The sequence below is a fragment of the Dendrobium catenatum genome, unplaced genomic scaffold, assembly GCF_001605985.2.
Source record: "Dendrobium catenatum unplaced genomic scaffold, ASM160598v2 fragScaff_scaffold_1117, whole genome shotgun sequence".
NCBI lineage: Eukaryota > Viridiplantae > Streptophyta > Magnoliopsida > Asparagales > Orchidaceae > Dendrobium > Dendrobium catenatum.
The window spans coordinates 3,607,232-3,619,838 of record NW_021319579.1 but is presented as its reverse complement, the minus strand read 5'-3'; the positions used below and the strand labels follow the sequence as shown (position 1 = coordinate 3,619,838).

Genomic DNA, 12,607 nt, shown 5'->3' with positions numbered 1-12,607 from the left:
CCTTGCTCTTTATATCTGAAAGGTGATGCATTATTATTTTACCCTTCATTGCACGTGATGCGATCATTCTTGAGTTGAAGAATATAAAATATATTTGTAGATTGAAGGTTTTTTCAATTCTTTTTCAAATTTCAGTGCATAACTCAAGGTTGAGCACATAAGAAAGGAGTATTTTAGAAATTGTAGGGCAAAGTTTTGCAGCCAAATTTTGATCTATTTGTATCCAAGTATTATAGTGAGGGTAAGCGACAACACTATCAGTTTTGCTCTTGATGTCTTTCAAATTTGAGAAAGATTTGTCAAACTCATTTGCAATGAATTAAGGGCTTCAGAATTTGGGATTTTCAAAAATGATGGTAATCAGCAGTTAATTGAATGTTAATTACTAATTTGATATTTGTCATACAAAATTTATGTTGAGGAGATAGAAATATTTTACTCATCTTAATCAATAGTTCAAATAGAGTGGTTATATTGAGTGTGGAAGAGGAAGATTACTCCATAGCAAAATATGAAGCTATTTAGAATGGAGAAAAGGGAAGGCCACTTGTCTTTAATGCTCTAATATCATGGTGAAGATTCTATTATGATACCTTCAATGAGAAGAAGTAGAACATAAAAATAAATATTAGGAAGGCTCTCTAAGTGAACTCAAGTTTGTTTAAATCAAAGAATTGAGAAGAGTTGGTTAACCATCAACAATTAAGATTTATAGCAAATAAAGTAGGTTGTAGTCATAACATAGTGGACATAATAGCTAATAGATAGAGCCTCATATCTCGATAGTTGGCTACTTATCACAAGTCTACTTATCAAATGTTACACATTATTAAAAAAAAAAATTTAAGGGGAAAGTAGGAAATAATGGAAATTATGTTATTTTTTTCATTTAAAATTTTGATAAGCATGAAGAAATAGATTCTAAGTTTGCTTAGACTTCGAATTTGAAATGCAGCATAAAAGAGAGGTTTGCTCATTAATAGACAAGTAAATAGATACACTCGAATCAATTATCGCTCTTAGTTTAGCTCATTTATATATTTTTATATCAAAATTGGGCTAAGTTTTAATGTGATCTAAGTTTTAAAGAGGCATTTGATTTTATGTCTCTAATAATATTATTTAGACAAATATGTTGCTAAGCTTTTATTAGAAAAAATATGACAAAAACTTTGAGTTGGACAAAAATGCCTTTACTATTAAAGCATGGTCATAGTTATTCCAACTTTTGAATAAAAAACATGCTCAAACTTCTCACTTCTCTTTGGTTGTCTCAAAGTTATAGCAGCCAATCTAACATCAAGTTTGTTGAGATCCCTTCCAATGCCTATTCATCACAATCCATTCACAAACCATTTGTTCAGAATTAAACTCCGATTGGGATGACTTTCTTACTGCTTCTTAAAGCAGGTTCGTAGTACAAAAATTATAACATAATTAATGAAAATACATCCACTAAGGCATTGTTTGTGACGGCTTTCTTACTTTCTTCTTAAAGTAGATTTCTAGTATAAAAATTAAAACTTTTGTACTAAAAATTACTTTAATAAGCAGTAAGAAAACCATCCCAAACGCACCCTAAATCAATCTCGATTCAAATCTGACATCTTCTATGACTATACCTCTAACAGTGGGGTAGCTCGCCTCTTCCATTATCTGATAAAATATATCAACTTCACTAATGAAGTATTAGATTAGATAAATAGTAAATGTTAAATTTTAATTATATTATTTCTTATTTTTTAAATACTACAAATATAAATCTTAATAAATTAACTATCACCCAAACAAATCTTAATAGTCCTCTCTCCTCTCTCTTATTTCTAATTTAATTACCCCTCTCTCTCTCTCTCTCTCTCTCTCTCTCTCTCTCTCTCAATTCTTTTTTAATTTTCCTTTCCGCATGGAAGACTTAATGGAAGAAGCAAACGAACGCTTAAGGCCCCAATCGAACTTTAAACTAAACAAAAAAAATTTTCGTTTTCGCCCTCGCTTCTTCCACCATCTTCCCTCTTGGGGCTTATAGTATTCTCTCCTGCGCCCTCTTCCCTTCTTCACCCCAAACCCCTCCTCCCTCTCCATCTCTATGAATTCATCATCTAAAATCAATCTCCCTAATCCCTTTCCCCATCATTTGAAGCCCTACGACTGGCAAAAGCTCATGTCATGGCTTCCCAGAACCCACAAAAGGTCAGTTCCTTCTACTTCTCATTCTGTTCTGATCCTTTGTTACACCTAAAAAAGGTTCCTTTTTGTGATTTGAGTTTTACTTTGTTTCATCAGTAGGATTCTTAGTTTCGTCTGATATTTAACCAAAAAAAAAACGCAGTTTTTAACAATATTCTCCAATCCACCGAGCCCCAAATTGACTGGAAGAGGGAAAGATATCGGTTTCTTCTGGAGGTGTCTATCTTCCGTTCTTTATCTTACAAATACCATTGCTGGAATTCAATTAATGGAAAATTTTGGCTTGGCTTTCTCCCTACTTTCATTCCTGCTGCTTTCGTCTTCTTACTGTTCAATCGCCGCCGCCGCCGATGAAGCCGCTTCTCTGATTCAATTCAAAAAGTCCTCCGTCGAACTCGACCCCAAGGGGTTTCTACATGACTGGGTTGCTGAAAGTAACGATCCCTGTTCATGGACAGGAGTCCTTTGCACGCAGCCGAATGGCTCGGTGCAGAAGCTTAACCTTAGCAACATGGGACTCGTCGGCCGGCTTCTAATTGACACGCTAATGGCGTTGCCGGCGCTTCGAGACATCGACCTCCATGGCAATTTCTTTTCTGGCAATCTCAATTACAGCAGCAGCACAAGTCCTCCATCTTGCAGCTTCGAGATCGTCAACCTTTCGTCAAACAACTTTTCGGAACAGATATCTTCGCCGTTCCTCACCTCCTGCACCCGCCTCTCCTCGCTAAATCTGTCAACAAATTTGATTCCCGCCGGAGTTTACCCCTTTGGTTCGTCTATCCGAGTGCTTGACGTTTCCAAGAACAGGATTTCTGATGATGGATTGCTCAACTACTCTCTCTCCAGCTGCGAAGGCCTCACGTACCTCAACCTCGCTGATAATAAGATTGCTGGGAGGCTGAGGAGTTTGCCATCTTCGTGCACGAGACTCGCCGCCCTCGACCTCTCCGTTAATTTGATTTATGGTGAGATTCCGAGCAACTTTATATCATCTCTGCCGACTTCGTTGAACCAGCTTAACGTCTCTCACAACAACCTAACCGGCGAATTCTCCGATTTCAACTTCGGTGGCTGCGGAAATATTACAATCCTCGATCTTTCATATAACCATCTGCAAGGCAGCGGGCTGCCGGCAAGCCTCCGCAACTGCCAGCAGCTGGAGCAGCTCTCCCTCTCCGGCAACAATTTCACGAATCAAATCCCAACCTTTTTCCAAAATTTCACCAATTTGAAGCGTTTGGATTTGGCAAATAACAATTTCTCTGGTCAGATCCCGGCCGGACTAGCCGGAGCGTGTAAGAATCTCATTGAGCTCAACCTATCCTCCAATCAGCTAACAGGCGGCCTGCCGTCAGGCTTTTCCGCGTGCTCCAACCTTGAAATTCTCGACCTCAGCACGAATTTTCTCTCTGGGAATTTCACCGAACAGGTTGTTTCAAAGCTGACTTCGCTGAAGCAACTCCGCCTTTCCTTCAACAAAATCAACGGCGAGCTGCCGCTGCGAGCGCTCGCCGGCTGCAAGCTCTTGAAAGAGATCGACCTGAGCGCCAATGAGTTCACCGGTGGAATGTCAGCTGAGTTCTGTCAATATCTACCTTCTCTTGAAAAGCTCCACCTAGCAGACAATTACATCTCCGGCTCGGTCCCCGCAGAGCTCGGCAACTGCACTAACCTCCAAAGCATCCATCTCAGCTTCAACGACCTCGCCGGCGAGATCCCATTACAGGTATGGTCGTTGCCGAAACTAGTCAACATCGTCATGTGGGCCAACAAACTATCCGGCGAGATACCTGGCGATCTCTGCTCCAAAAACCCTAACCTCGAGATGCTCGTACTGAACCTCAACGCCCTCACGGGAACCATCCCCGAGTCCCTAACCGACTGCTCGAAACTCATCTGGGTCTCCCTCTCCGGCAACCAACTAGTCGGCGACATCCCCGCCAAAATGGGAAATCTTCAGAATCTAGCGATCCTCCAGCTCGGAAACAACTCCCTCTCAGGCGAAATCCCGCCGGATCTCGGCAACTGCAAGAATCTCATATGGTTAGACCTGAACAGCAACAACTTCACCCAATCAATACCGCCTTCGCTCGCTTCCCAAGCCAACCTCATCAACGCTGGCATCGTCTCAGGGAAGCCATTCGCCTACCTCCGCAACGAGGCTGGAAACATCTGCCCCGGCGCCGGAACCCTCTTCGAGTTCCAAGGAATCCGGTCGGAGCGGCTTGGAAGCCTCACATTAAAAAACTCCTGCTCCCCCACTCGAATCTACCAAGGAAACACCGTCTACACCTTCCAAACTAACGGGAGCATGATATACCTGGACCTCTCTTACAACTTTCTTACGGGCGAAATCCCTAGCGTCTTCGGCGCCATGGAATACCTCGTAGTTCTCAATCTGGAACATAACTCTCTCACGGGACCAATCCCCGACACGTTCGGAGGTCTGAAGTCGATCGGCGTGCTCGATCTCTCGAACAACAATCTCACCGGCCCGATCCCTGGATCGCTTGGGGCCAACGGCTTTCTCAACGACCTCGATGTTTCCAATAACAACCTCAGCGGCCAAATCCCTACTTCGGGCCAGTTCACCACTTTCCCGGCCTCCAGCTACGAGAATAATTCCGGACTCTGCGGTATCCCTCTTAAGGCCTGCAATAAATCTTCCGGTTCCTCGAATTCCAACGGCGGCCACCGCCGGCGATCGCTCAGCGGCAGCGGCTTCAGCCTTCTCATCGGCGTTGCGCTTTCCGTCCTCATTCTTCTCTCCCTGGCTCTTGCTCTTCTCAAGATCAAGAATCGTCGAAAGAAAGCGGAGGAGCTCGGCGCTACAATCGGCATCGGAAACGGCGGCGGAGGCGGAGGCTACATTGAGAGCGTCCAGACCTCCGGCAGCGGAAGCTCAAAGCTCTCCACGAGCGAGCTGGCGCACCTCAGCATCAACGTCGCTGCCTTCGAGAAACACCTGCGGAAGCTCACCTTCGCCCATCTGGTCGAAGCCACAAGCAACTTCAGCGCGGAGAGCCTCATCGGCTCCGGCGGCTTCGGCGAAGTCTACCACGCCCGTCTCAAAGATGGTGCCGTCGTCGCCGTCAAGAAGCTCATTCACGTCACCGGCCAAGGGGACCGTGAGTTCACAGCCGAGATGGAGACCATTGGCAAGATCAAGCATCGCAACCTCGTCCCCCTTCTCGGCTACTGCAAGGTCGGCGACGAACGCCTCCTGGTCTACGAATACATGCGCTTCGGCAGCCTCGATGTCGCTCTCCATGACAGCAAGAACAGAGCACCCAGCGCGCCGAGACTCGACTGGTCCGCGAGGAAGAAGATCGCCATCGGATCAGCCCGCGGCCTCGCATTCCTCCACCACAGCTGCATCCCCCACATAATCCACCGCGACATGAAGTCGAGCAACGTCCTCATCGACGAGAATCTCGAGGCCCGCGTCTCCGATTTCGGCATGGCGCGCTTAATGAACGCCCTCGACACGCATCTCAGCGTGAGCACGCTCGCCGGAACACCAGGCTACGTTCCGCCGGAGTATTACCAGAGCTTCCGTTGCACGACGAAAGGTGACGTTTATAGCTACGGCGTAGTTCTCCTCGAGCTCCTCTCCGGGAAGAAACCCATCGACACGATTGATTTTGGGGACAACAATCTCGTCGGCTGGGCCAAGCAGCTGGTGAAGGAGAACAAAAGTGCCGACATTTTTGATCCTGAGTTGGTTCAAAGCAGCAAGACAGGGGACGTCGATGAACTCCATAAGTATTTAAAAATAGCTTTTGAGTGCCTGGAAGACCGGCCACACCGGCGACCGACCATGATTCAGGTGATGGCCATGTTTAAGGAGCTTCAAATGGATGCCGATGGCAGCAGCGGCAGTGATGTGCTCGATGGTCTTTCCATTAGAAGATCAGTCATTGAGGAATCGGCATAGTTTTACATAGAAGATCTATATAGATATTTCTTGGTTCTTATGATTTTTTTGTTGGAGCATTTTGATTACTGTAAATACAACAGAAAAGATCTTGTAGATTGTCAGAAATTTGAGCGAAGAGAACTACTCTCTTTTGTTTTCGAAGAAATCCATGACATCTATCTTTGTCTCAGCCTGATTCTTTCTCTTTCATATATTTCACTGCAACATAAATACAGAAAAGCCAGCTTAAGCTTTTTTTTGTTCTGATCAAAAGGTGTTCGTTGACAACATCACCGTGCTCTATTGTCTTCATTAATCTGTCACACTTGGAAGCCTATTAAGATCAATAGAACGTGTCATGTCATCTTTTTGCTCGATAATATTCAGTATCATCCGATAGAACGTGTCATGTCATCTTTTTGCTCGATAATATTCAGTATCATCCGATACTGTAGCTTGATATCATTAACGTGATTTACCTGATTCGCCTATACATCCGGTCTCCGCACAGAATAATCCATCATGTAGAAGATAGTGATGAAATAGTTCACAAAATTTTTCAACAAAAAAAAAAAAGTTTAGTGTATCTTTCAAAGATTCCTGTGATTTTTTTTTTTAATTTTCTTATTAATTATCTCAGCAATGAGTGATGTGAGTATGTAGATTAATTTTAAGGAAAATTATATGAATCTTCTCTAAACTTTACTTTTTTAATAAAATTAATTTACATATTATTTTTTGAATAATCAAATATGACACAATCAAAATAGAAAGAAAAAATACAAATTTAAATATTGAAATAATGATTTAAAAAATAAAAATAGGAGAATTTAATTTTATACATTTCTAAATTTTGAATATTATGTATATAATTATTTGATTATAATAAATATATCAATAATATTAAAAATATAATGAGCAAATATCCCTGCATTTCACTCGTATTCTTCAAAAATATTTTACTTGTTGATCAAACATCACCTAGTAGAAAACTTGTATCTTAGGTTTCGTTTGGGCCGATTTTTTTACTGTTTCTTAAAGTAGCTTTCTAGCATAAAATTAATTTTTTTTTACTATAAAATTGTTTTAAAAAACAGTAAAAAAAGCTTTGTGTCAAATGACACATTAAAATTTTAAGAATTGCTTATTATTTATCTCGACGCTTCTCAATCACTTCTAAAATTGAAATTGACAATCATATATAGAACAAATGCTACTAACATACAAAACATAAATTTTTCATATTAATTAATGGCTTGCTTATGCCATATAGAATAATAATTATTTGCTAAACGCTCAATAAAATATTAATTAGTAAGTCTAAACCTATCAAGAAAGATACTAATATCTCAAGCTTTTCCATTTCAGCCTCATCAAGAGTGATAGAATCAAGAGAGGAAGGTGGAAAGTTAAATCCCTTAAATCTTTTTATAAAATGCAAAAGCTTCCCCCTTTCGCAAGAAATTATTCTATGCGGATGTCGAACATCGTCCAGAGACCAACGTCCCAAAATACGCGACGTCACCCCATGCTCGATACCCAGCGAGATATTGCTCGGTACCACGGCTCGATACCGCTTGGTAACCGGCTCAGTACTATTGCCGTGGCGCATTCTGGTTCATCTCCGTACGGTAAACTGCGTTCGGCCTCGACACAAAATAATATCTCTCCCTTAGCGCCTTATAATTTAATAGATTTGAATAATTATTTATTTTTCCTCCTTCGATTAAATTTTGTCTAAGCCTAATAAGTACAAAAATCTCCACCAAATATTAACCAATGACATATGACATATTAGAAAAAAATACAAGTGATGATGACATATAACCCCTTCAATATATATAAAAAATCATCATTGACATTATTATTTATATTTTGTTTGTTTCTCTAAAAGAAAACTTTAGACCAAATGGGAGGAAGAGAAAGCCATCTCTTTCAAGCGTGAGAAAATAAATGCACACAAGGGGAGCCGTGAGCTTACTCTCATCAATAATATGTGATTAGGTGACTAATTAGCTTTATGGTTAGGTCTCCATTGATGCCTCTTCTTTGCACGTGCGAGCGATGAAATCGAGAAGGACAAGAAGGATGATGTACGTTTTTTCCTGGTCAAGATATGCTATCTAGGGGTGTCAATTTTTAACACGACCCGAAACACGGCCTGAATCCGATCCGGAAATATCCGGGTTAGGGTCAACCCGGACCCAAAACGGGTCGGGTTCGAGTTCAACATATCAACCCATTTTAAAAAATGGGTCAGGTTCGGGTTGACCCAGCAACCCGAAAATGACCCGAAAATGACACGAAAACGCCTATTTGACTCGGAAACCCGAGATTGACCCAATTTTGACCCGAAAATCGAAGATTGACCCGATTCTTTACCCGAAAACTAGCAATTTTATGTCAACTTCGGGTCATTCGTGTCGGGTCGGGTTGACTCGGACCCGAATCGGGTCGGTTGGGGTCCGGAAACCTGACCCGTTTTTAAAAATGGATCAGATTTAAGTTGACCCAAACAGTTACGGGTTCGACTCAAACTTGACCCGTTGACCCGAATTGACACCCCTAATGTTATCTATTGCTGGTAGAACAATAGAAGAAGAAAGAGGATTAAGAAGGAGATTAGCTTTGTAATTAGAGATAATTAAGATGATTAACAATTGCTTCTATTAATTCTTCTTGGAGAGGTCCCCTACAAAGGAAAACGACCTTACTTGTTGGCGCTTCTATGAGCTTTGACTAAGGGAACTATTGAGAGAAAAGGAGATCCATTGAGATGGAGAAAGAAGGGGGGATTCAGTAGTTGCCCCCTCAAGCAAGGCTTCTTCAATTATTCAGTCATTTAAGTATTCAAATGGTTTGATGTAATTAGGCGTGTTAAGGAAGGGAGGGTTAGCCAAGTGGATGGGAAATTTTTGGTAGATTGTTGACAATTTTTTTAATTATTTTTGTAATTTTGAAAATTGTTTTTTAGTCTTAAATAGATGTCACTAGGTTTAGAAATTGTGAAGGGTGGACTTGCTTCTTGTCTCTTTTTGCAATTTGTTTCTAGAATTGGGGAAGCAATTCATGCAAAAAAAAAAATTGTTTCAAATAATATTTGAATTTAGTTTCTATTGAAAGTTTTGGTCAATGTTAGCTTTGACCAAAATGTTTCTTTTTTTTTAATAAATTGTTATTGTTTTTTTAATATCAAGACTAGATTTTTTTTTTTTTCATTTGAGAGATTTGCCTTAGATGGTTTGGACATATAAAATGTTGGCTTTCTAATGACCTGATTAGGAGAGTGAATGTATTAGATTTGGCCTAAGTTAAGACAGGTTGAAGTAGACATAAAAAGACTTTGCTAGAAAATATTAGAAATGATATTTTTTTATTAACTATAAATGAGAATTTGACTTTTAACATAGTGAAAATATTTTGTGCAGACGCCGAACGCCGTCCAGAAACGTCCCCCCCCCCCCCCCCCCCCCCCCCCCCACCCCGATCGGTACCATGGCTCGGTACCGCTCTGTACTCGGCTCGGTACTACTAACGTGATGCATTCTGATTGGTCTCCGGACAGAGCTCCTAGGCAGTCTGGTAGTCAGCGGCGAAAAGCCGCCCGGGCTGTCGGGCAAAGAATTTTTTTTATTTGTCCGGCGGCCAAATAGCGCCGGAAGGCCGCCGGAATATTTTACCACCGGAAAAGGCTGTCGGAAAAAATTTTCCGGCGCGTGTTTTACCGGCGGCAATTTTTCCGCCGGTAAAGTTCAAAACCGCTGGAAAATTATCACATTCCGCATGAAAAAGCCGTCGGTACTTAATGATTTTGCTGTAGTGAAACTCCTACCGATTTTTGAAAAGCTTATAATTGAATTAATTTCATTCTTTCTATAATTTGTGAGGAATTGCCATCAAATTTGAAAAATAAGAATATAGAAAAAGAAATTTTAACTAAGGTTTAGATTAGTGGATTCCAACCCATAAAAATCAGCTAACATATGGGTTTTATTCTCATCTATCAAACCAATTTGAACTAACCTTAGTTTGCTAGTTCAAATAACACCTCACAAGTCCCCAAAAGAGCCATTTGGATATAGGGAGTCTTAATGAAAGGGAACAAAAAATAGTTTTTTTTTTTTTTAATTATTAAAACAAAGATTTAATGGCTGCATATTCTTAATCCAAACACAAAAAGCCAGAATTACAGCTTCATTAATTTCACTTTCTTTCCATTAAATTAAAATATTTGGTGCCATTTGGATTTTTTTAAAGTCAGCCAAAGTACATGAAAACCATAAAATTATTATAATTTTATGTAATTTAATCTTTATTACTACTAATATAATGCCTAATTTCTTAAATTGCATTAAGAATATTATTAATTTTATATAAATAAAAAATTATGTATTAGATATCTCTTCGATCGTTGACACAATGATGCTAATTTTTTGTTTTTAATATTTATTATAATTTCATATAAAAAATGATTTGCTCTATAAATTTATTAAAATTTTCATGAAGATTTATTAAATAATAACTTTGGCTATCTCTTAAGATCACAATTTTCAAATATTATTATTATTATTTTTATTGAAATAAATTTATTCTGCATTTAAAAAAGAAATTAGCATAAGCATCATATTGAAGATTAATTTACTAACATATATTTAAAAATTTCATCAAAATAATATTGATGATTCAAGAGAATAATATTGTATGCAATTATTATTGAATCACAATAAAAAATTTTATAGTCTGCTACCTCATTGCTTACAACAACATAAATCTAAAATATTTTATGCTCATTCATTAACATAGGATCTGTTTGGGATCTTATAGTTCTTTATAAATTTAGATTTTATTTGGGACAACTTTCTTACTATTTTACTTTTCAAACCGCGATCACAATTTTGTTTGGCCAGTTCTGCTTTCAATAAATTTTTATGCTAAGCGATATTTTTTACAACAGCTTTCAAAAAAGCTGCATTCTCCACTCTAGGTTTACAATTGTCTAAAAAAGTTGTTGTCATCTTAAATGAAGCCTTAGGTTTCTTACTTTTTCTTAAAGTAACTTTCTAGTAAAAAAGTTAAAATTACTACGTATTAAGGCTTCGTTTGGGACGGTTTTTTTATTGCTTTCTAAAACGTAGTTTTAGTACAATTTTTTTTATTTTTGTACTAAAACTCCGTTTTAGAAAGCAATAAAAAGCCGTCCTAAACGAAGCCTAAGGCTTCGTTTGAGATAGCTTTCTTACTGTTTATTCATTTGAGATGACTTTCTTGTTGCTTCTTAACATAGCTTTCTAGTAAAAAAAAAATATTTTTTATTTTTACTAGAAAGATACGTTAAGAAGAAGTAAGAAAACCGCCCCAAACGAAGCCTTAGGTTTAGTTTTGGACGACTTTTTTCTTAATTTTTATACTAAAAAACTGTTTTATGAAACGGTAAAAAAGTCATCCCAAACGAAGCCTTAGTCATGAAAGTATTGTGGAGAATGTAACTTGGCTACTCTCGTTATAAAAAACTGCTTTCAATGATAGAAATTCATAAAAAATGGTGAGAAAATAGGAAAAAAAAATTTGTAAAATAATAAAATTACGGTTGCTGTCTAAAATGATAAAGTTGTTACAAAAGGCGATTAATTTCTATTATAATCAGGGTTTAAATAAATTAACTCATAATATAAAATTAGCACCCATTTAAATTATTTTAAGAAATGATTAGTTAATGATTGCCTAAACACCCCAAAATACAGCTAAAATATAAATTATTTTATATTGTTGTGATCATTCACGCAGACGTACAATACGTAGCTAATCAAAGACTAAGTAACCCTTCAAGTTTTTAATGCACTCATACACAGTCAAGAGTTCCTTACGTAACCTTCTTGAATTATTCTCCATTTGTCATTTTTATTTGCATGAGATGTATGCTTCATGCATGTCAGTGAAAATATTTTCTCAACACAACTCATCTTGATCTATTAGTTAGAAGTTTTAGCTATCAATCATAATGTTTTAGATTCGAGTCTTTTATGTGTGATGTGTGTATGAATTTATATTAATTGACCAAATTGTCCTCACAATATATATATGTTGTTTGTTGAAGATAATAAACTATTGTCTTCCATATGTCATTGCAAGTGTCAAGATAGAGGATGTATGGTAGGATAGTGTGGAGACCATGAAGGAGAGAGCTGCAGCCAAATTTTGGTCGATAACTTGCAATTGTTGTTGCAAGTATTGAGTGATAAGAGAATCTAGAAGAATCAACGATGATTCACACACAACATGAGAAAGCGTCATGTAAATACATTGTCCTTGAAGGGTTTTAGTATTTGAAAGGCTCATAGTTGGTAGTTATCTAAGGTGAGCTAGTGTGGATAACAATTTTGATGTTAGTCATGAGGAACTTGAGAGAAGAAAGGATTGTGATGAGGTGGCCGGAGGGACGTCGGAGACGAATGAGGGGGCTGATTAGGAGAATCATCCATGCATGGATGATGACAGGTT

At 38.7% G+C, this 12,607-nt stretch overlaps 1 protein-coding gene across 2 annotated transcripts; it reads left to right on the top strand.

The window, feature by feature from the left end:
• Nucleotides 1–1,911: 1,911 nt before the first annotated feature.
• On the top strand, nt 1,912–6,299 carry LOC110103240 (brassinosteroid LRR receptor kinase BRL1-like). Of its 2 annotated transcripts, none has more exons than XM_020831867.2 (2): nt 1,912–2,190; nt 2,330–6,299. In XM_020831867.2, exons 1-2 carry the CDS (start codon nt 2,167–2,169, stop codon nt 6,125–6,127), a joined length of 3,822 nt encoding a protein of 1,273 aa, XP_020687526.1. In that variant the 5' UTR covers nt 1,912–2,166; the 3' UTR covers nt 6,128–6,299. The 2 variants fall into 2 exon arrangements, with proteins under 2 accessions (XP_020687526.1, XP_020687527.1); XM_020831868.2 differs by having other exon boundaries at nt 1,913–2,190; nt 2,284–6,299.
• The last annotated feature ends 6,308 nt before the right edge of the window (nt 6,300–12,607 follow it).

Excerpts from the sequence above, each read along its gene's own strand:
- LOC110103240 (XM_020831867.2), top strand. The coding sequence starts at position 2,167 with ATGGCTTCCCAGAACCCACAAAAG. Across the intron at positions 2,191-2,329 it reads CTTCCCAGAACCCACAAAAG|TTTTTAACAATATTCTCCAA; the intron begins GTCAGTTCCTTC and ends AAAAAAACGCAG.